This window comes from Salvelinus fontinalis, chromosome 13 (genome assembly GCF_029448725.1).
Source record: "Salvelinus fontinalis isolate EN_2023a chromosome 13, ASM2944872v1, whole genome shotgun sequence".
Lineage (NCBI taxonomy): Eukaryota > Metazoa > Chordata > Actinopteri > Salmoniformes > Salmonidae > Salvelinus > Salvelinus fontinalis.
Window position 1 is genome coordinate 51,242,889 of NC_074677.1, and position 19,938 is coordinate 51,262,826.

The following is a 19,938-nucleotide window of genomic DNA, read 5'->3' on the forward strand; positions in this document are numbered from 1 at the left end:
ATTGAGAGAGAGAGAGAGAGAGAGAGAGTTGGTGGGATATGACAATTTATGAGCAAATGTGACCATAAAATAAAATAAACAAGCAAGGCTGTGTTACAGTTGGGATGTCAGATAATGTGTGGGGTTGTGTGGATTTACAAGTCCGGTGGCGTTGAATGTTTCTGCTTTCTCTGGGGATTGTATATGATAGGAGAGGATGAACTTTAATGTCTCAGAGGGGAATATTGTCTTAGACACACAGCAGGCTACTGTATTCAAAATAGACAGTGTATGAGACAGATAGAGGGAGTCTTATTCTGTTGGCAGGCTGGCTAGCATTGTTATGTTTATTACTATTTTATTCTTAACTTGTTTTAGGACAGGAAGGCCACCTCCCCCTTCCTGCAGTGTTCTATTGTGACTGTCCGTAGAGGGGATGTGCTGGGCCACATACGACTGCTTGGCAGCTATTTTTGCAAAGGGAAAAAAATCATAATGCAAGTATTGAGAGGTAAAACAATACAGAACAAAACAATACACGTCAGAGCTGCTTGTTTGCCTATTTCGATTTCTATGCGTCATTGTTGAAAAGAAATGCATTCGAATATCAGGATAATGTTTTGACAAAGTGGCTTAAAAAACACTGGTGTATAGTTTGATTTGCAACCACTGAACAAAACCTCAGTGATTGAATGAAATCTGAGGTGTCAGGAAGGATAATAGCAGTATGGGTGGGAGATGGGTGTCTGAGGTTAATGACCGTCGTTTTGTCTCTGTGCACAGGTGACCAGTGCCTCCCTGTCACCCAAAGAGAATGGATGACAGGGGATAAAGAGCTGGGCTCTTCTCATGGTTAACTCTCCTCTCCTCTGTACATTCTACCAGCAGGACCAAACCAAAACTGGACCCAACCAAAACTGGACCAAACCAAAACTGGGGCACACCAGAATCGTAGTCATCTGCAGAGCTGGAGAACATCCTAAAATAACTTGGAATGGGTGTACGCTTTCCAGACTTAAAACTTATAATTGTATCTGACTGTGGGACATAACTGTCATCTAATAGTCCTCTGCATTTTGTTATTTACTCATCCGGTTTGGGAAAGTGAGGAGAGATAGTTGGAGGATTGGAGTCAGAGTCTGAGGCACCATGCAGTCTGACGACCTCTTCCTCCGCAAGTTCTGCCGGCAAAGGTCGCGACCCCCTCTGGCAACGGTCAACTTTGACTCTAAGCGGGACGGTGGGGTACGGGCGAGGGTGCTGGCAGGGGAGTGGCCCCCGAGGAGGGACGGGGAGGGGGCAGATGGGGAGAGCCTTACTACCCCGAACCGTGTGAGTCTGAACCTGAGGTCAGTGGGCCGAGGACACATCATGCAGAGAAGCAACAGTGACGTGACGCTGGGTGACCTGGACTCTTCTGGTAAGGTGGGAGGGAAGGCCACACGGGTGGTGGGGGAGAAGGCAGGTGCCGGGGCTCAGGGGGACTCAGGGGTGGTACTGCACAGGGAGTATGGCAGCCTCTCCTCACTGGAGAGACAGACAGGTCTGTCAGGAACACAGGAGCTCAGTGCAGATGACCAGGGAGCTCTGAGCCCCAACGCCCTCCGCTTCAAAGACCCCTTCCTGCTGCTGGGTCTGCATGCAACACCCCCAGAACCAGACGGCTTCTTCAGGGCTCTTTCCGCCCCCACAGGAGAAACCCCAAAACCAGCCAAGCCCCCCAAGCCTGAGGGGCTGAGCAAGAAGGCCAAGCCTTCACCCCCACAGATCCCCCAACCAGGTCCTTATGACAACCTGGGAGGCGGAGCCTGGGTCAGGAACTTTGCTCACTATGATGTTCAGAGCATTCTGTTTGACCTCTTGGAAGCAGCCAGCAATCGAGACAGCATCGGCCGCAAAAAGAACATCACCTCAGGGGCGTCGGCCGCCTCAACGATGCGCCCCCTCACCCAGGCCACACCCTCCTCCCCCTCGCAGGGTGGGGGTAGTGGTGGTGGGGCTGTGGAGGACCCTGACCAGTGTCTGCTGGACGAGGGAGATGGGAACGACAACGAGCTGCTGCTCAGCTGCCCCCACTTCCGTAACGAGATGGGGGGTGAGGAGCGGGCGGGCCTGGGGCATACGCAGGGAAGAGGGTGCCTGTGGCTGAGCCTGAGGAACCCCAACGATGCAGTGTCAGTACTGGAGGAACCCAGAGAGAGCCACGTCCAACAGCAGGGCAAGAGCAACTACTTCATAGAACATGCAGACCTGGGAGCCCACTACTACCGCAAATACTTCTACATGAAAGGTGAGTGCTGCATCGGTGTGTGTGAAAGATCATGTTTGCTTTACCTCAATAAAGGATTGAGGCTGTTTGTGTTCGTCAACAACGGTGTTAAAGGGATATTTCTTTCCACTCCTCAGATCATCAGAACTTCTTTGGTATAGATGACCGACTGGGTCCAGTGGCCATCAGCTTCCGTAGAGAGGAGAAGGAGGGGTCCAGTGGAGCTCAGTATAACTACAGAATCATCTTCAGAACCACTGAGGTCAGTCTACACTACACATTCAAGGTCAATGAGTATACAGTATTGACAGACTTCTAGATCCTTTTCTGAATACATACCGCCATTCACACATACCCATACTTACTATTATCGCACACATTTGTCCATCTACTCACACCCCTCGGGACTGTCCCTGCCTCCCAGCTGAAGACTCTGCGAGGCTCCATCCTGGAGGAGTCCGTGCCGTCAGCGGCCCGCCACACCACCCCGCGCGGCCTGTCTCCTAAGAGGCTCCTGGAGTTCATCATCCCTGAGCTCAACCTCCACTGCCTGCGTCTGGCCTCCACCTCGCCCAAGGTCCGAGACACCCTGCTCAAGCTGGACGAACAGGGGGTGAGTAGGACCCACCCTGGGTTGACCCCTCTCAGTGTCCTGCGCAGGTCCAATAAGATTTCAGATCCATCAGGATACTCTTTTAGATGGTTCACGTTAACCTCTTATGGAGCAGTCTACAGAGAAATGTGTCTGATCTGTCCATTCTGATACTATCACTTGAACTTGAACAGGCATTCAGAGAGGTACAGTGCATCTATTCTAAAAGTTTTTGGCTGCCATGGTTACTAGCAAAAACACAATAGTTGATGAAAATCTCTCTCTCTCTCTTTCCAGCTGAACTTCCAGAGGAAGGTGGGGGTGATGTACTGCCGTGCAGGCCAGAGCTCTGAGGAGGACATGTACAACAACGAGAGCTCCGGGCCGGCTTTCGAGGAGTTCCTGGACCTGCTGGGGGAGCGAGTGAAGCTGAAAGGCTGGGAGAAGTACCGCGCTCAGCTGGACACCAAGAGTGAGCAGTGCACATATATACTATCTACACGTTATCTACAGGCAGGATATATACTGAACAAAAATATAAATGCAACATGTAAAGTGTTGGTCCCAATATCCCCCAAATTGTTCATACGCACAAAAAACGTATTTCTCTCAAATGTTGTGTACAAATTTTTTTACATCCCTGTTAGTGAGCATTTCTCCTTTGCCAAGATAATCCATCCACCTGACGGTGTGGCATATCAAGAAGCTGATTAAACAGCATGATCATTACCCAGGTGCACCTTGTGTTGGGACAATATAAGGCAACTCTAAAATGTGCAGTTTTGTCACACAACACAATGTCACAGATGTCTCAAGTTTTGAGGGAGTGTGCAATTGGCATGCTGACTGCAGGAATGTCCACCAGAGTTGTTGCCAGAGAATGTCATGTTAATTTCTCTACCATAAGCCGCCTTCAACGTAGTTTTATAGAATTTGGCAGTATGTCCAACCGGCCTCACAACCGCAGACCACGTGTAACCACACCAGCCCCAGGACTTCCACATCTGTCTTTTTCACCTGCGGGATGGTCTGAGACCAGCCACCTGGACACCCGATGAAACTGTGGGTTTGCACAAGCAAATAATTTCTGCACAAACTACCAGAAACTGTCTCAGGGAAGCTCATCTGCGTGCTTGTCGTTCTCCCCAGGGTCTTGACCTGGCTGCAGTTCGGCTTCTTAACCGACTTCAGTGAGCAAATGCTCACCTTCGATGGCCACTGGCACTCTGGAGAAGTGTGCTATTTACAGATGAATCCTGGTTTCAACTGTTCCGGGCAGATGGCAGACAGCGTAGCGTGTATGGCGTTGTGTGGGCAAACGGTTTGCTGATGTCAACGTTGTGAACAGAGTGCCCCATGGTGGCGGTGGGGTTATGGTATGGGCAGGCATAAGCGACGGACAACGAACACAATTGCATTTCATCGATAGCAATTTGAATGCACAGCGATACCGTGACGAGATCCAGAGGCCCATTGTCGTGTCATTCATCCTCCGTCATCACCTCATGTTTCAGCATGATATTGCACAACCCCCCCATGTCACAAGGACCTGTACACAATTCCTAGAAGTTGAAAATGTCCCAGTTCTTCCAAATCAAATCAAATGTTATTCCATGACCTGCATACTCACCAGGCATGTCACCCATTGATCGTGTTTGGAATGCTCTGGATCGACGTGTACGACAGCGTTTTCCAGTTCCCACCAATATCCAGCAATTTCGCTCAGCCATTGAAGAGGAGTGGGACAACATTCCACAGGCCATAATCAACATCCTGATCAACTCTCTGCGAAGGAGATGTGTCACGCAAATGGTGGACACACTAGATACTGACTGGTTTTCTGATTCATGTCCCTACCTTTTTTTAAGGTGTCTGTGACCAACAGTTGCATATCTGTATTCCCAGTCGTGAATTCCATAGATTAGGGCCTCATTTATTTATTTAAATTGACTGATTTCCTTATGTGAACTGTAACTCAGTAAAATCGTTGAAATTGTTGCATGTTGCATTACATTCTTTGTTCATTGTATATATTGAGTCACAGGGCATCAGGGGTTAGTAAGCACATAAGATTAACACTATCTAACACTGTGTAATTGTAGCAGTATTGGGAGAAGCTGTATAGTCACTGTGTGTGTCCTCTATCTTAATACTGTCTATCACTGTGTAATCTCAGCACCTAAAGTCAGACTGATAGTGTAAACACAGACTAAAAAAACGATCTGGAGACTGTCTCTCACTCTGTTAGCTACGAGGCTGATAGCGGCGTGTGTAAACCTTTCTGTGCGCGTGCGCGCGTGTGTGTGCATACAGCGGACTCCACGGGGATCCAGTCCCTCTACACGCGCTACCAGGACTATGAGGTGATGTTCCATGTGTCCACCATGCTGCCCTACACGGCCAACAACACACAACAGGTAACAAACAACACACAACACATACACACTACACACTGCTTTACAGGACACTAAGGAAACCCAGTCAGACAACTTGAAGCCCTTGTAATGATAATGTGATAACATGGTTGTAATGTGATAACATGGTTGTAATGTGATACCATGGTTGTTTAGAAAGTCCTTTTTCATCGTAAATGATCAGAAACGGAGTTTCTTAGGCATAGTTAGGTATTTTTTGGGCAAATATTGAAGAGAATAAGCAGCATCCCTCGTGAAAATGTATGAAAAATAATCTTCTTGATTCTGTGTTTATGTTAACATTATTCTTTGGTTTTAAAACCTACACATTTCCCCATATTCAAATGAAGGCCTCCCCGGTTGAGGAATGTCGCACAACAAGCACGGCAGGCAAATGACTTGTTCCTCTGCGTCTCTATGTCCAACTCACACTCTAAAAGCATGCTGTGTCTGCCCATACACTATAGATAGTGAGCTACTGCCACTCTGTCTGTTTGGCTGTCAGTCAGGCTGGGGAGACGCTCACATCTGTCAGCTCTTCTGGTGGAGTAGCTAACTGCACATGATCATTAGTGGATCAAATAACCAAAATGTATTAACAGCTCTCTTGACTACCTCTAACCCCCCCCCCCCCCCCCCCCCCTCTCTCTCTCTCTCTGGTACTGTAGTTGCTGAGGAAGAGGCACATTGGGAATGACATAGTGACCATAGTGTTCCAGGAGCCAGGGGCTTTGCCCTTTACTCCTAAGGCCATTCGCTCCCATTTCCAACATGTCTTCATCATCATCCAGGTGGAAAAGTCCTGCTCTGACCACACCTACTACAGGTGAGATAAGAGCCTTCTCTCCTGCTGTACCGCTGTCCCTGGCTGCTCCACAACTGTCTCTGTTTGTCTCCTGCTGTACCGCTGTCCCTGGCTGCTCCACAACTGTCTCTGTTTGTCTCGAGCTGTACCGCTGTCCCTGGCTGCTCCACAACTGTCTCTGTTTGTCTCGAGCTGTACCGCTGTCCCTGGCTGCTCCACAACTGTCTCTGTTTGTCTCGAGCTGTACCGCTGTCCCTGGCTGCTCCACAACTGTCTCTGTTTGTCTCGAGCTGTACCGCTGTCCCTGGCTGCTCCACAACTGTCTCTGTTCGTCTCGAGCTGTACCGCTGTCCCTGGCTGCTCCACAACTGTCTCTGTTTGTCTCGAGCTGTACCGCTGTCCCTGGCTGCTCCACAACTGTCTCTGTTTGTCTCGAGCTGTACCGCTGTCCCTGGCTGCTCCACAACTGTCTCTGTTTGTCTCGAGCTGTACCGCTGTCCCTGGCTGCTCCACAACTGTCTCTGTTTGTCTCGAGCTGTACCGCTGTCCCTGGCTGCTCCACAACTGTCTCTGTTTGTCTCGAGCTGTACCGCTGTCCCTGGCTGCTCCACAACTGTCTCTGTTTGTCTCGAGCTGTACCGCTGTCCCTGGCTGCTCCACAACTGTCTCTGTTCGTCTCGAGCTGTACCGCTGTCCCTGGCTGCTCCACAACTGTCTCTGTTTGTCTCGAGCTGTACCGCTGTCCCTGGCTGCTCCACAACTGTCTCTGTTTGTCTCGAGCTGTACCGCTGTCCCTGGCTGCTCCACAACTGTCTCTGTTTGTCTCGAGCTGTACCGCTGTCCCTGGCTGCTCCACAACTATCTCTGTTTGTCTCCTGCTGTACCGCTGTCCCTGGCTGCTCCACAACTGTCTCTGTTTGTCTCGAGCTGTACCGCTGTCCCTGGCTGCTCCACAACTGTCTCTGTTTGTCTCGAGCTGTACCACTATCCCTGGCTGCTCCACAACTGTCTCTGTATGTTTATCTGCTTTCAGCATTATCAATCAGAAATGACAGGTGTAACAACATGTTTACTGTTGTCACATTGTATTTACAAGGGTATCAAAACTAGGACTGTGCTGCACGACTATGATTATGGGGTTGGATGTGTGATTTTTTTACCCTCTCTCTCCCCCAGGGTGGCGGTAACACGCTCCAAAGACATCCCGTTATTCGGGCCTCTGTTCCCTAAGGGTGCTCGATTCCCCCGTTCCCCTGCCTTCAGAGACTTCCTGCTGGCCAAGGCGGTGAACGCTGAGAACGCTGCCGAGAAGGCGGAGAAGTTCCGCTCCATGGCCACGCGTACACGACAGGAGTACCTGAAGGACCTGGCAGAGAACTACGTGACCACCACGCCAATCGACTCCTCCACCAAGTTCCCCCTGCTGTCCCTGGGGGGCAAACGCAAAGACAAACTGAAGGGGGCCAAGGGGGCAGAGCTGCACAGTGCTGGGGCGCTAGTCTGGGCTGTGAGGGCCACCAGTGGGAATGAGGAGGAGACAGGAGGACAAAAGCTGCCCTGTCTACTGGGGGTTTCAGCTGAATCAGTGGTGCTGATCGAGAGATACACACGGAGGGTGGTGTTCAACTGCTGCTGCCGCGACGTGATTGGCTGGAAGGCGTTGACAGACAGCAGGGCCTGCCTGGATATCTTCTATGAGAGGGGGGAGGCAGTGTCAATCAGTGTGATGGACAGCCAGGCAGAGGAGATACGGGAGATGGTGCAGAGACTAGAGGTGAGTGGGAAGGCTTTCAAACACCACTGCTCAATATTGTGTTATCGCATCATGGTTTCTCTTCCGATGTTACATAACTGTATTCAACTCACTGTGTCCTGTTGTTGTCTTCAGCTGGTGACGCGGGGCTGCGAGGCGCGGGAGGTGACCCCGCTGCGTGATGGGGTGGGCCAGCCAGGTTTCCTGATGAGCGAGGAGGGCTTTGTGACGGACCTGCAGCGGTTTGGCTATGCGGAGAGTGGGGGTCTGCAGCTGGGGGCGCGGGTGGTGAGGCTGTGTGGTCACGCCCTGGTGCACCTGGGGCCGGAGGAGAGGGCCAGACTGCTCCGCACTGCCCACAAGATCCACATCACCGTCATCCCTCCAGACGAGAACGGCAAGCCCCGCAGGTCAGAGAGGGGGGTGAGGGGGAGTGAGAGATGGATGGGGATAGAGGACAGTGGGGAGGGGAGGGGAGGGTAACATGGCAAGGATTAGGGGAGAGGCAGATATGGAGAGAGGGATGGGGGTCAGGGTTGTAAAGAGTTTTAGTAGTGTGGTAGGTGAAGAGTAATGTTGATGAGGGGATGAGGGGTTAAAGGAGGAGGAGGAGGGAGGGCTGAGGGGAACAGATTCATTCAGGAGGCCAGGGAGGCACCATGCCAGGGTTACAGCTGTTGTTTATGGCGTGCTGTAGTCAGTATCCCACCAACTGGCTAACCACCAATCAATGGCTCTAATGGCCTCTAATGATAGTGGGCCAGGTAGTGGCCGTTAGCTGAACCCTCTACATCCTTTTAATGTCAGCCAGATCGCCAGTGTTCCAGTGTTACTGCAGCCTGGTGAAGGAGGAACTGCTCAGATAGAGGAAAGGGAACACTTAACAGGATATTAGCTTCACAACTTTGCTCACCACATACCTGTCAAACTGGCTAGTGGAAATATCTAGAGAGATAGTGGATGCTGCTTTGACAGTCCTGTTCTACATCAGCCCCAAAAAGTGTGGCGGCTGTTACAATGTTGTCACATCTTGTGATAGGGAATGACACTTCTTGGATTTCAAAGAGATTCCATGTTTCTTCATAAGTTTAAAAAAAAAATTATCCTCCTCATCCGTCTGGCTCGGAGGTACTGCTCTAGAATACTCCCACTAAGCACGACCGACGCAGACGTGTTTTTACATTTGTTTTACTTTTTTTGGTGTGGTCCGGACCGGCATTGATTTCAACATCCACAGACTACAGTATAGCACAGTAGAGTATAGTACAATATAACTTAACTGTACTCTACTGAATTAAACTCTACTCTGCTATACTCTACTGAGTTAAACTCTACTGTCCTGTACCATACCGTGCCGTACTCTACTCTACTGTACTCTACTTTGCTCTACAGCAGTGCTTCCCAAACTGTGGGAAACACTGTCATTCAGCAGACGCTCTTATCTTTTGACTTACAGTTAGAGTTACAGTTACAGTTTGACTTACAGTTAGTGCATTCTACTAAGGTATATAAATAACAACATATCACAGTCATAACAAGAAAAAAACATTTCTGTAACCGTTACTGAGAATGATATTTTAGTTGAAGTGGTCTGTTGGTTTATTATATGCAGTAGGTTGGACTACTTTAAACATCATCTTTGCCAGATTTAAAGTTTTTGAAAAAGCTAACATAAGTGCATGTGACAGAAAAAAAAGTATATTCTTGTGATATAACGCTTACTTCCTTTAGAATGTATGTGCAGTTGAAATTTGGCCAATCATATTTTCAACATTTGTAAATTACGCGTTTTCTACGTTCATCCAGAACAGAAAATGAACCTGATTTCAACGTCTGGGAAAAGTTGTATTTTCAACGTCCGGAAAATATGTATTTTCACCTTTCATTCAGCACCTAAAATGAACCTAACTTCAACGTCTGGCAAAGACGTCTTTTCAATGTAATTTTGCTTACTGGATTGTATCATTCCTGAACAAACTGAATGCTTAAAAAGAGAAGTATGACTGTTTCCTCAGTAATAACATGTTGTCGGTGTATATTCTGTCTCTGATGGCTCCAGGAGTTTCTCAGAGTTGTACCAGAAAGCCATCCAGGATGCAGAGCGTAAGCCTGGGGAGGGCCAGTCTGGAGAGGCCTGGGTACTGGACGAGAGGGAGGAGGAGGAGGAGATGGAGGAAGAGGAGCGTGAACAGGGAGAGGGAAAGGAGGCGGAGACTATGGAGGGACCAGCTGAGGGAGGAGAGGCTGAGGACAGGCCGTCAGAGATGGGACAGGGTGAGGAGGACAAGGGGGGCCAGGGCTCCCTTTTCTCCACACCCAGCCTGCCTATTTTACGGGCCACCTCCCTGCATGACCACCCACCCAACCAGACCATGGAGGGGATCAGCCACTCCCAGCTAACACGCAGCTACTCCTTAGAGTACTCCCGGGACATATGTGGCGGGTACGTGACCTCCACCCTCAGTCTCATCATGGTCCTATTTTGGCTAGGCTACTTTGAAACAAGGTAAGACATGCTTCATAAAATGACATAAAACGTCCAGGTTTAAAACAATTACGTTTATGGTTAAATAGTTTCAAAATGCTGACCCCTCCGCTCAGGTTATCTCTGCTTTACTCAGAGGATTTTCTGACATCCGGGTGCTCGACATTAACGCGTGTCCTCTCATAAAAAAAATTGTTGGACTGAGTGTTCAAAACATTAGGAACACCAATCTTCCCATGACACAGACTGACCAGGTGAATCCAGGTGAAAGCAATGATCCCTTATTGATGTCAACTGTTAAATCCACTTCAATCAGTGTAGATGAAGGGGAGGAGACAGGTTGAAGAAAGATTTTTAAGCCTTGAGACAATTGAGACATGGATTGTGTATGTGTGCCATTCAGAGGGTGAATGGGCAAGACAAAAGATTTAAGTGCCTTTGAACGGGGTATGGTAGTAGGTGCCAGGCGCACCAGTTTGAGTGTGTCAAGAACTGCAACACTGCAACACAGCCAACTTGACAACTGTGGGAAGCATTGGAGTCAACATGGGCCAGCAGCATCCCTGTGGAACGCTTTCTACACCTTGTAGTCCATTCCCCGAAAATTTGAGGCTGTTCTGAGAGCAAAAGGGCGTGCAACTAAATATTAGGAAGGTGTTCCTAATGTTTATATACTCAGTGTAGATATAAGTTGTCCGAATGAACTAGTAAAAAAAATACATAAAAATCACAATATCAAACAATTACTTCGATCAGAGAGACCAATAATATTCAAATCTATTTTTCATGTACATAAATAACAAAGCCTACAGGTCAAAGTGTAGGTGATATGCATATTGGCTACAGCCTCATGTCCTAATTCCATAAATATGGGCTAAACACCAGTCATGTTTGACAAATATAATGAAGGATAATTAACATGAACCTTTAAGGGCTTGATTCTGTACTTGAGGCATGGTTTGTTCAGATCAAACGGTCCGGAGAGTAAAGGACAGTGCCTGTTGCGCACCGCACATCACCCACCTTGAATCTGAGCGGAGGGGTCAGCATTTTGAAACTATTTAACCATAAACGTAATTGTTTTAAACCTGGACGTTTTATGTCATTTTATGAAGCATGTCTTACCATGTTTCAAAGTAGCCTAGCCAAAATAGGACCATAGAAACTTTGAGGGAATTGTTTTATAAACACTTAATATGACATTGAAACCATCATTTTTGTCATGTTCTATTGGTTTTCAAATCCACATTATTTTATTGTCAGGCAGCCAAAGGCATTATCCTAGTCGTATTAGTAACTCATGTTAGTTGATGCATCTTTAGATCGCCCCTCTTACTTTCTAACAGATATTTTCATCTCTGTCATATAGAACCACTTGTGCATGTGGTGTGCTGTTGAGAAAGGTGTTTTACATTTTGGAACATTCGCACGTAGCCTACAGCCATGTGTGCATTGTTGAGCTTATAATATGAAGAAATAAAATAGAAACTTTATCGAAATGTTAAGATTAATGGTCTGGTCTGTTGCATCAGCCTCTTTGCTTTTTAAAATGTTTTATAAATATTTATACACATTTTTTGGGGCTGTATAAATTCGGGGTCTCTCGCCCCAGAACTGTCCCAGAGTTTTGAACTTTCAACATATTGTTTGTCGTCTCAGGGACAATGGGACGACATAAATTTAGAGCCGTGGAGGGAATTTATTTTATGAAGACATAAAAAGTATTTGGTTGTAAATGTAATGTTTCAATATTTTATAGGCTACCAAGGGTGGTCAACCATCCTCCAGGAGAGTGTTGTATTTTGAAACAGACTTGAATATGCAAAGAGTGTAGCCTTCATTTTTGTCTGATTCTCTATTGTAAAAAAATATAGGAATGCATTTTATTTTGTAAAGGGGTTCCTTGCATCATACAATTATGTAAAAATGGTGTTAAAGACCTTTTTTGGGGGGGCGGGGGGGGGGGGGGACAAATGACTTCAGCTTTTGGACAAGTAAAAAATCTGTTCTACTTGTCACAAGGATAAGTTGCAAAAAAAGTTACTGTCAAGCCCTGCATCCTAGTCATCCTGCGTTAAGACATAAGGGTTTTACGAGGTATTATTTTGTGCGTGTGTATTTGTGGTTTCACAGTAAGCAGAAGCAGACTGCTAAACTCAAATCTTAGCCCAAATTTGAGCTATCCTGAAGATGACTAGATGAACTAGTTTGCCCTCCAGATTGGATTGGAAAGTCATTAGTATAAACATCGGATTTATAATGTATGTCTCAATCTCCCCGTGTCTCTCTGTGACAGGCATGTGTATGACAACGTCGGTGTGAAGATGGAACGTCACATCTATGACAACCCAGAGGAGCTGAGAGATGCCACGCCTGACCTCATCCTGGCTGTTAGATCCAAGGTGCCCCTGGATGAGGAACAGGTACAGAGACACACATGGACAAAAATCTGGCGAGTGATCTGATGAAGGTTCCCTATTCGATAAACCTCTAACCCTCGTCTCTCTGTCTCTCTCTTTCACTCTCTCTCCATCTCTCTCTCTCTCTCTCTAGTTTGTAGGGGCTGAGTTGGGTGAGGAGAGGACGTTAGCGAGTGACCCCTTCCTATCCTCCACCCGGTTGTCGTGTCTGGACAGAACAGAGAGAAACTCCCGAGCTCTGAGCCTACACAACTCCATCACCAAGAGTGGGTATTCCGTCACACCGCTCACTCTATCCTCCATAACAATCCCATTTCTCTCAAATGTCCTCGCACACTTCTATACCATCAACACATCCTCAAATATCAACTTCTCCTAGATAGACTTCCTCTTTCTAGATGAGGTTGGGGATGTGTTATGAATCCCACTTCCTATGTATTTCTCCTGTATAAAACGGCATGCATGGACGATAGCGAAGAGGGATCTCCTCAATGATCTTGATGAATCAAATCAAATCAAGTTTATTTTATATAGCCCTTCGTACATCAGCTAATATCTCGAAGTGCTGTACAGAAACCCAGCCTAAAACCCCAAACAGCAAGCAATGCAGGTGTAGAAGCACGATAACACTCATAATCGATAACACTCATAATCGATAACAAACAGACCGTTGTTCCTCTGCCACAGCAGCCAACAGCTTGAGAGGGAGAGCAGTCAAACAAAAGAAAGAAGCTGTAAAGAGTGAGAGATGAGTAGCTGTGATAAGAGGAGGAGTGTGAAGGCACGGCTAGGAGGCTGATCGAACGGACAGGCAGCTGTCTGAAACAAAAGTCCTCTGTGCAGACCCTGTACCCTGTACCAGCTGATAAGGCCAGGCGGAATGGTGCTGAAATTGAACAATTACAACTGTTAAAAAATGCTCTCCGCTTTAATTGAGCCTCAAATCCGTTTTTTAGCCTCCAGACCCTTTCTCCCCTAAACCCCTCTCCTCATTATCCTCCTTTAGCCCTGCCTTCCATCCCCTTTGTCCCTCTTCTTTCATCTTGGCTGCCCCCTATCCCCCTAACCCAATATGCCCCCCGCCCCTTTACCACCCCCTACCAGCTCTAGTCTAAAGGAGGGACAGATGGAGGGTGGGAGGGGTGGGCTTTAGGCTGCCTCAAATCAGGGATCCCTTTTGGACCATCTGCTCTCTCTCTCTCTCTGCCGTGAGGCTATGCAACTCATATTTCTATAAGAGCACACACACTCATCCTCTCAGCAAATACTTAGTTTTTTCCGGAGGAGATTGTCTCTGTTTCCCTCCGCACACTCCAGAAGCCAGTCACACACAGAGATGGAGAGAACCCACTTCTCCCTCTAGCGCTGCAGCTAGTCGGCCAGTGCCACCGAGGCGGCAAAGCATCATGATACCACCCCCTGGTGGTGGCTCTTTGTCATTGTTAAACCAGAGAATTTGCCTGCTCATAAATCCCACAATTCTATTGTGTTGTCATACTGTATTGTCCTACATACACTCATGGTCTGCTGCTCCCCTCAGAGATATGCTTTTGTGAAGAAAGCACATTGAAACTCTTGTTTTCTCTTTCAGTCCTGTCCGAGAACACAGATTCCTCAGAGGAGGAGTGGCAGTCTATAGCTGATCTAGCCACCGCCTGTCGCAGCATCCTAGAGGCCTTGTCGCAGGAAGGTAAGAAAACATCTGCATGGGATTACAACAGATTATTTTTTACTTTTTTACTAAATACATCTACTTCTGTTATATTTGACACATTATCACTGGAAATGGCAAACGTGTCAGTGTTGAAAATAAAACACTGTACATATTCTATTCAGTCTATATGACTGTGTGGTTGAGCTCAGTGACTAACACGGTTGAGTGATGTGTCATGTTTCAGATCGTAAAGCAGGAGATGGGACCCAAGGAGCAGACTCCCTGACAGATGGCAAGCTAAAGGACATGAAGGACAGGTGGGTTTGAGTCTCCAGCTATACACACACACACACACACACACACACGCACGCACGCACGCACGCACACACACACACTGAGAGTGGGTCACTGTAGACCTCTGCATATTTCTCTCTGTATGTGAACTCCAAATGGTGTCTGACTCATTGTGTGGTTCTGTGGCTGTGGGAGTTTCTGATTCAGAGATGGACTGTTGAACAGTTCTCATAGTTCAGTCTCTGTTGCTCATCATGATACTGGCTCATTGGCATGTTGCCTGTCCTTATCTCTCTCCTCATCGTCTTTCACGCTTTTTTCTCTTTCTTGAAGAACTGACTAACACTCGTTCTCTGTTCTGTCATGTATTTCCTTTCTGATTTAGTCAGTGCATCAGCCTCCCTCCTTGATTCAGTGTGGTGGCGTTTCTCTGGCAGCCCATTCCCTCCTTATTGTCTCTCCCATTCTGACTCCATGTCTCTCTTGCTCACATACATACATGTATTTACTCACTGTCTTCTCATACACACACCAAACCAAAATAAAGGGTCCCTACTGGTAACAGATACAGACACTACCTAAATACAGGTAACTGCCAAAATCAAAATAATGGAAACACCTGAGTAAATGAGGGATACAAAGTATTTTGAAAGCAGGTGCTTCCACACAGGTGTGGTTTTAGAGTTAATTAAGCAATAAACATCCCATCATGCTTAGGGTCATGTATACAAATGAACAGTTGCCCATTATTTTGGCTACCATGGCAAGAAGAGATCTCAGTGACATTAAAAGAGGGGACTCACAGGGGCATGTGGGGTTTAAAGTGTGTGTGTGTGTGTGTCTCAGTCACCAGATCTCAACCACTAATGGGAGATTCTGGAGTAGATCTTGAGACTGCGTTATCCACCGCCATCAACAAAACACCAAATTAGGGGAATTTCTTGTGGAAGAATGGTGTCACATCCTCCAATAGATTTCCAGACACTTTAGAATATATTCCAAGGCGCATTGAAGCTCTTCTGGCAGCTCAGGGTAGCCCAACGCCCTATTAAGACACTTTATGTTGGTGTTTCCTGTATTTTGGCAGTTACCTATCTGTGCATTATGCTGAGTGTGTGTCTCTCTCCCATGTCCCTGTAGTGACTCCCCGGGCCACCTGGAGGAGAAGGTTTCCCAGCTGGAGGACATGCTGAAGAGGCTGCAGGACGACCTGCAAAAGGTACTCCCCATTCAGATGGCCAACCACAGCCCCTCCCCAGACCTCCCTCACAGCATCCTGCCCACACAGTGACCCCCACCCAGACACCCCCCCCCCCCCCCCTCCCTCCCCCAACCCCCTGACTCCTACTGCAAACACACAAACACACAGAGGGAAGGTAGAGGTAGGGCGGGCAGCAGGCGGGACAAGCAAAAGAAACCTGTCTTGTCATTGGGCAGGGTGAACAGAGGAGATGAGAAGATTGGCTCGAGTGACTTTGGGCAACCATGCTCACTCTCTCAACACTAAGCGACCAAATGGCAGTAGAGGCAAGTAAAGCATGATATTTTTCCTCTGTTGTTGTGTTACGACAACAGAACAATAACAATTGGAAATAGAACTACTAAAAAACAGGCCCCGAGTTCATTAACCCAATAACCCAAATCCACCTCTGGGGTCCTTCATGGATGTGAAAAATTGGAAGTGAAGTTCCTCCTCGCAACCCTGAAAGTTTGACAGGCTGTCAGTCATCCCTGTGTGCAGCCTCTGGGTCTCTTAGCACATTTTCCTCACCCCATTTACCGGCTCTTCTCTGGGAAACACGGGGACTTGGGGATGTCTTTTGAAGTCCTCACAACTGCTGAATGACTAGTTACTCTTGCAATGTAAAAGGAAGAAGCACGTTGGAGAAAGGGAGAGAGAGAAAGAGAGAAAGAAGGGGAGAGAGAGAGAGAGTTTGGAAGCCTACCGAGCGTCCTTAAACACATTCTCAATTGGGTGAAACATGATTCCCGTGTTACAGTAACGAGAGTGTTTAATCTCGAAGGTCAAATGAAACCCTATGGTATGCAATGTGCTATATCCCCTCCAACCAAGTCCTTTTCTACACTCATATATCCAAGAGACGCCACACTGCCAGAGTTTAAAGCTGGCATCCGACTAAGTGAATGACATTCCAAGGATTTTTAGTGCAAATGCTATTCGCTCAACTTGGTTCTTGAAACATGTGAGACATAAAGCACACAAAAGAATCAAACTCAAAAGAATCAAACTCAAAAGAATCAAACTCTGCAGACTTTCTGGTCACAAACCCTGTGGCTATAACACCAACATAACCAAAGTCTTACCCTCTGTTTTTGTCTGTAGCTCCCTACGCTTCCTCGGAAAACTCACCATTAACACAGTATTATCATCAATTTAAACAACACAGAGACATTGACAGTCAGGGACAATGAACCAAGGAGGACGACCTAACAGGGAACTGCCACATCAGATGACCCCTTTCCACTTTTCTCTGTTGTTTACCCTCTGCCCTGGGAGAGTGAGTGAGCATGGTTGGTTCTGGGCTGTCCCAGTCCCATAGTATGGCCAGTAGAAATAGGAGTCACCGAAGACTGTGGGAGGAGCTGGTTGGGTTCCATTCAGAAGTGTGCTGTGTCACCTAGACTACTTTTGGTTAGTCTTTGGTTTCTGGCCATGACTGCCAGGAAGGGGGGGGTTTACAGCTGAGCTAGTACAGTTTGAGCAATCATCTGATGTGGCGATGAGAATGTGTTCCTTTGCTTTCTGTGTGAGTTACATCTCATCAGTTTATTTTCCAATTATAAAGCTGAGTACTGTTTTTTTTCAGGTTAATTGATTTGCTTTAGGGCACAGTTGCACTATGGCCCACTAGGGAGTTGAACCAGCAAGGCCATACAGTACTGCTGCTACCAAAGAGAATTCCTATTGACCCAGATTGATGATAATAACTAACTGGTTTCAACTATCATTCATTGTTATTGTCAATGTGTTGTGAGTCCCACGACTCCCACGACTCACAACACAGCAGACAGACAGACAGCATTGGAGTCAGTCAGGATAGAACCCACTCTCTGTATAGACAATCAAATAAATCAACACCATTACACAAGGCAATGGTGTGTGGAGGCAATATTACATTGCATTCCTTCCATTTTTTTTTTTTTTTTGAGATTGAGTTTGAATAAATCCAATCACCAAGCTAATTGGCCAAGCTAAGTATAGCTCGCTCGCTCATGGCACGCTGTACTTATCGAAGATTACGTTACAATGAGCTTACATTTCATACCATTGCTCAAACCCCTTATCCACTGCGGCGAATCCCTTACAGAAAAACCACATGATTTCACAAAATCACGTGATTGGAACATTTCACATGTGATCACATTTTCACATGTGTAGTTTCATGTTATCACATGTCGCTTTACATGTTGTCACATTAACTTCACATAAGAGCACGTGGTCACATGAGAACATGTGATTTTGTAACACTTCACGTGAAATTCATGTGTTTTTCCCGTAAAGGGATCTGGCATATTACTCTGCACTCAGTGTTGCCAACTTTCTGCAATGAAGCAATCTTTCTTTATTGATCAATGACTTTGTTCTGCAAGTGAACAGAAGATGTGGCAATGCACATGACTTTTGGAGGGTTACAAAAAGTCAGTTAAAGGTAGTGTGAAAGGAATACAGTTGGCAAAACTGGTTGTAGTGGTAGTTGCCCCTGTCTGTTTGTCTACCCTGAGTCTCTGGTTTCCTGTCTCTGTTGCTACCGTGTATGACATAGCAAACAGGAAGCATTTACTATGGCAAATCACTGCTCTGAAAGTTGCAATAGCTGATTTCAAACTCAGTTCCAAGTAGTAAGGGATTAGGGTGACCCCTGCTGTTTGCTCGATTAGGAATGCAAGTCATTTTGGAGTTTGACTCTTTAGAGAAATTTCACTTGTATAACGATCAGCTACATAAAAAATGTTATGGCAATTCCTCTGCTCTCGTTTAAAGGTCCAATGTAGCTGTTTTTGTTTCAATATCAAATCCTTTCGGGGCAACAATTATGTACCTTACTGTGATTGATTTCAATTAAAAGGGTCAAAAAGGGGCCTCCCGAGTGGCGCAGTGGTCTAAGGCTCTGCAGTGCTAGCTGTGCCACTATAGATTCTGGTTCGAGTCCAGGCTCTGTCGCAGCCGGCCACGACTGGGAGACCCATGGGGCGGTGCACAATTGGCCCAGAGTTGTCCGGGTTAGAGGAGGGTTTGGCCAGCAGGGATGCTCCTGTCCCATCGCGCCCGAGCAACTCCTGTGGCAGGACAGACGCAATGCACACTGACACGGTCACCAGGTGTACAGTGCTTCCTCTGACACATTGGTGTGGCTGGCTGGCTTCTGGGCTAAGTGGGCATTGTGTCAAGAAGAAGCAGCTGGGATGTGTTTTGGAGGACGCACAGCTCTCGACCTTCGCCTCTCCCAAGTCCGTACGGGAGTTGCAACGACGGGACAGGACTGTAACTACCAATTGGATACCATGAAAAAGGGGTAAAATAATAAAATAAAAAATAATGGTCATAAAGAAATAAAAATTGCTTCTTGGCAAAGAACAATTCCTCAAGCAAGAATTTTGCTATGACTGTCTGGGCGTGGTCTGGGAGTGGGGAGAACTAAAAACTAGCTGTTATTGGCAGAGAGGTTTGGAACTCTCTTTCTTATTGGTCTATTAACTGTGATGTCACCGGGCAGGCCAAAACTCCATCCCACCAAAACAGGCTGAAATTTTAGGCAGTCTTTTCAAACAGCTCTTACACTAAAAGGGCATTATCATCATTTTCACAGTATTATTCCAACCTCATAGTGTGGAAATATATATAAAACACAGGAAAGTCTAGTTGTTGTCTTTAATAAGAGATTAATTTATTCATTGGTGTATGGTTTCAAACAAGTGGTTGCCATAGTAAATCTGTCTGAGCATTTCCTCCATACTCCACCTCTCCCCATGGAGTGCTTTTATGGAAGGTAATTGGTTTGTATTTGCGTGTGTGTGCGTGCAAGCACCTGGTATGTGTGTGTGCTTCTCCAGTACCCAATCTTGCACTGCCTCCACTACTATAAGGCTTGTATGTTTGTGAACCCCTCTGTCTGTGTGTGCCTGCAGTCTTGTCCACTCAATGCAGCCACCCCTCACCCACCTCCACCCATACCCAGCCCCCTCTCACCCCTCCATCCATCCCAGCCATGGTGGTCTGACAGACGGGTGTTGTTGTGTGCCGCTCCCTGGCA

General features: G+C 47.0%; 1 protein-coding gene across 8 annotated transcripts in view; it reads left to right on the forward strand.

The window, feature by feature from the left end:
- Positions 1-19,938, forward strand: part of LOC129868931 (signal-induced proliferation-associated protein 1-like) — a 42,228-nt gene that overhangs the window by 18,113 nt on the left and 4,177 nt on the right. For 4 of the 8 annotated variants that reach the window (XM_055943287.1, XM_055943279.1, XM_055943280.1 and 1 more), the window contains exons 2-15: positions 865-2,269; positions 2,386-2,510; positions 2,673-2,861; positions 3,138-3,312; positions 5,154-5,257; positions 5,923-6,080; positions 7,236-7,833; positions 7,948-8,222; positions 9,872-10,255; positions 12,594-12,720; positions 12,851-12,983; positions 14,309-14,407; positions 14,616-14,688; positions 15,806-15,884. In XM_055943287.1, coding sequence (XP_055799262.1) covers positions 1,129-2,269; positions 2,386-2,510; positions 2,673-2,861; positions 3,138-3,312; positions 5,154-5,257; positions 5,923-6,080; positions 7,236-7,833; positions 7,948-8,222; positions 9,872-10,255; positions 12,594-12,720; positions 12,851-12,983; positions 14,309-14,407; positions 14,616-14,688; positions 15,806-15,884 — 3,660 coding nt within the window. In that variant the 5' untranslated portion in view covers positions 865-1,128. Of the gene's footprint in view, positions 1-864; positions 2,270-2,385; positions 2,511-2,672; positions 2,862-3,137; positions 3,313-5,153; positions 5,258-5,922; positions 6,081-7,235; positions 7,834-7,947; positions 8,223-9,871; positions 10,256-12,593; positions 12,721-12,850; positions 12,984-14,308; positions 14,408-14,615; positions 14,689-15,805; positions 15,885-16,102; positions 19,808-19,938 lie in introns of those variants that run through there. The other 4 variants (XM_055943281.1, XM_055943283.1, XM_055943284.1 and 1 more) reach the window with 2 other exon arrangements.